Here is a 2,711-nt window from a genome sequence, read left to right as displayed (position 1 = left end):
ATAACATATAGCATTAAATAATTCATATTCAGTAAATTAAAAATATATAAATTAAAAAAAAATATAATAAAAATTACAAATAAATACGAGAATCATTTATGAAGATCTTATATAAATATAAATTAATAATAAAATTCAAAAATATCAATAACACAATAAAAATAAAAGATAGTTTATAAGAATAAAAAGTATATTATAAAAATATTGAAAAACCTAATTTTTAATTTAATTTATTTTAATATAATAATAAAATAATATATTAAAAATATTATAAGTAATAAAAATACATTAGTAATAGATTTATATACATATGTGCTCATACATTATCCGTGCATTGACGGATCAGAGTGACGACACATTGTGCCTGTTGAACGAGGTTCACTCGAGGTCATATTTTAAATTTTCCTCGATTTCTTAAACTTTAACTTATTGCTATGAAAGAATTGTATTAGCACATGCATAAATCCAAAGGATTCTGACTACTTCAAAGTAATCAAATGAAAACAAAAGATCAGATTTAGTCAAGCATTGAAATTCTGTTCTTGCTTAGAAATACATAAAAGCCTATTTTGAAATATTTTAAAATGTTATAAAAAAAAAATAATCGTAGCAAGATACTCACGCTGCCCTACAGGATACATTTTTGCAGCTGACGGTGAAAAAGACCAGATAACCACTAATAAATAAGTAAAAAATTTAACACAAAACCCACTGACCACACAACACACTTCTCCACAATACACACTGCGAACGAGACTGCCTCCTGCAATGGCTGCCACCAACTTGATTTCGATTGATCTTATCTTGACCAATCAGAGTATAAATAATAAAACAATAATTAATAATTCTTAGCATCATTATTATTTTTTAAATTATTTTAATTTTCAATTTTTGAATAATAACACATTAGTAAATATTATATTATATATATAATATACGACAAATTTATAAAACATCAATAATATAATGCATGTTAGTAACATTTTCAATTATTACAATATTTCAAAATTATTAAAAAATTAAATGTTTCAAATGTAATAAAGTAGTAAAATTTGTTATATTTTATTTTATGTTAATATATCGTATTTTTAATAAATTTTATAGTTTAATAATAAATAATTTTCGGTTATATTGGTTACACTGCATCAAACTATATCCCCTAGATTGCTACTGTTGGTGATATGCACTGCATGCGATTGCGTGCTCGATTTCCGAAATGTCGATCCCTTTCAATGGAACTCGTACACGTTCAAAAGGAATAATAAGTGCAATAGCAAAGCATTTGAGAACTTTATCTTTAAAACCAGTTAAATCAATTGATATAAAATTCGATCCTTTTCATGATAAAGCCTTGGAAGCAAGGTTAGTACAATAAAATTTTGTTTGCTATTTATATATATTTTATTAAAAATTAATCATAGTATATAATATTTCTTATTTTAATTTTATATTAAAAATATTACATTATAATTTTTTATATATATAAATTAACAATTACTTTAATCGATATATTTTAAATTATTTTCGTAATATAAAACTTGCATTATTTTTTTATCTTTTATTTTTAAATGTTTCATTTTGAAAATATTATAATAATTTTTTTTATAATTATAAATTTTATTTCAATAAGTAACGATTATTTTACGCTTATTGTAAAAAGTTGGTTAGTTTAATGACGTCAATATTGTACGCATGTGCAATATGAAATTTCTAGTAACTAGCAGACGATATCAGTATTTTTAGAAAATTTCAGTGATTAGTTTTATTATAATAAAAGTTATGATATGAAAATTAAATAAGCTTTATATTATAATATTTATATTGAAAATTGGCATAAACGTAAAATATAATTTCTTATTTTTTATACAATTCAAACAGATATAATTGAGTTTTAAATGCGATTACACAAAGTATTATATACGATTATACTCTATATTATAAAACTATTAAAAATAACGATTTATTTGATTTGTTATAATAATATTATCATAGTTATATCATTAATAATATATTGAATTAAAAGATTTTTTTTAATTTTTTTAACGGAACGATATCTAAATATTTGTATTTTATATTTATATAGAAAGTAAATTTTTATTTATAATTTTAATTTATAATTTTATTTATAATTTTAATTTTTATTTAAAACATTTTTATGACTTTACATAAAAAATTTTTTTCTCTAAAATTCTTTTACATAGTTACAATTTGACAATTTACTACTTCAATTCATTTGAAATTATAAGTAATGTTAAATAATTATTGACATGATGATTCTGAATTAATTAATATAATTTTAAATTTAATCATGAATTTAAAATTTCTAATATTTATAATTACATAAAATATTTACATAATTATTTATATTATTTTGCTTGTATTTCACTAATTTTTTTATTAATTATTTTTAAATATTGATTGATATTAATTTTGTTGCAAAATGCACTTTTATATTGAATTATATGAATACAATATGAATTATATAAATAATATGAATACAAAATACTAATATAAGTTATTTATATTTTGTTATTTTTCTTCTAAATTTATTTTAATTAATAATCTTATCTTATCTTATAAAGTGAACCTAAATTTCATTAATAAATATAATTTATTTTTATTTTAAATAAATATATAATTTAAAAAAAAGTTTTAAATGAATATATTTATTTAAAAGTATGAATATAAATATTCATATTATTTTATTTAAA

General features: G+C 18.7%; 2 protein-coding genes across 3 annotated transcripts in view; one reads left to right on the top strand and one right to left on the bottom strand.

The window, feature by feature from the left end:
• Positions 1-2,711, bottom strand: part of LOC116186312 — an 11,583-nt gene that overhangs the window by 2,281 nt on the left and 6,591 nt on the right. The window lies entirely within an intron of this gene.
• The window catches only part of LOC102674404 (39S ribosomal protein L53, mitochondrial), a 2,983-nt gene continuing 1,429 nt past the window's right edge, over positions 1,158-2,711 (top strand). The window contains exon 1 of the mRNA XM_006621131.2: positions 1,158-1,362. Within this exon, the coding sequence (XP_006621194.1) occupies positions 1,217-1,362 (146 nt within the window). The 5' untranslated portion in view covers positions 1,158-1,216. The remainder of the gene's footprint in view (positions 1,363-2,711) is intronic.

This window comes from Apis dorsata, unplaced genomic scaffold (assembly GCF_000469605.1).
Source record: "Apis dorsata unplaced genomic scaffold, Apis dorsata 1.3 scaffold_585, whole genome shotgun sequence".
Lineage (NCBI taxonomy): Eukaryota > Metazoa > Arthropoda > Insecta > Hymenoptera > Apidae > Apis > Apis dorsata.
Note: the sequence above shows the minus strand (reverse complement) of the source record. Positions and strands in the feature narration are given on the sequence as shown.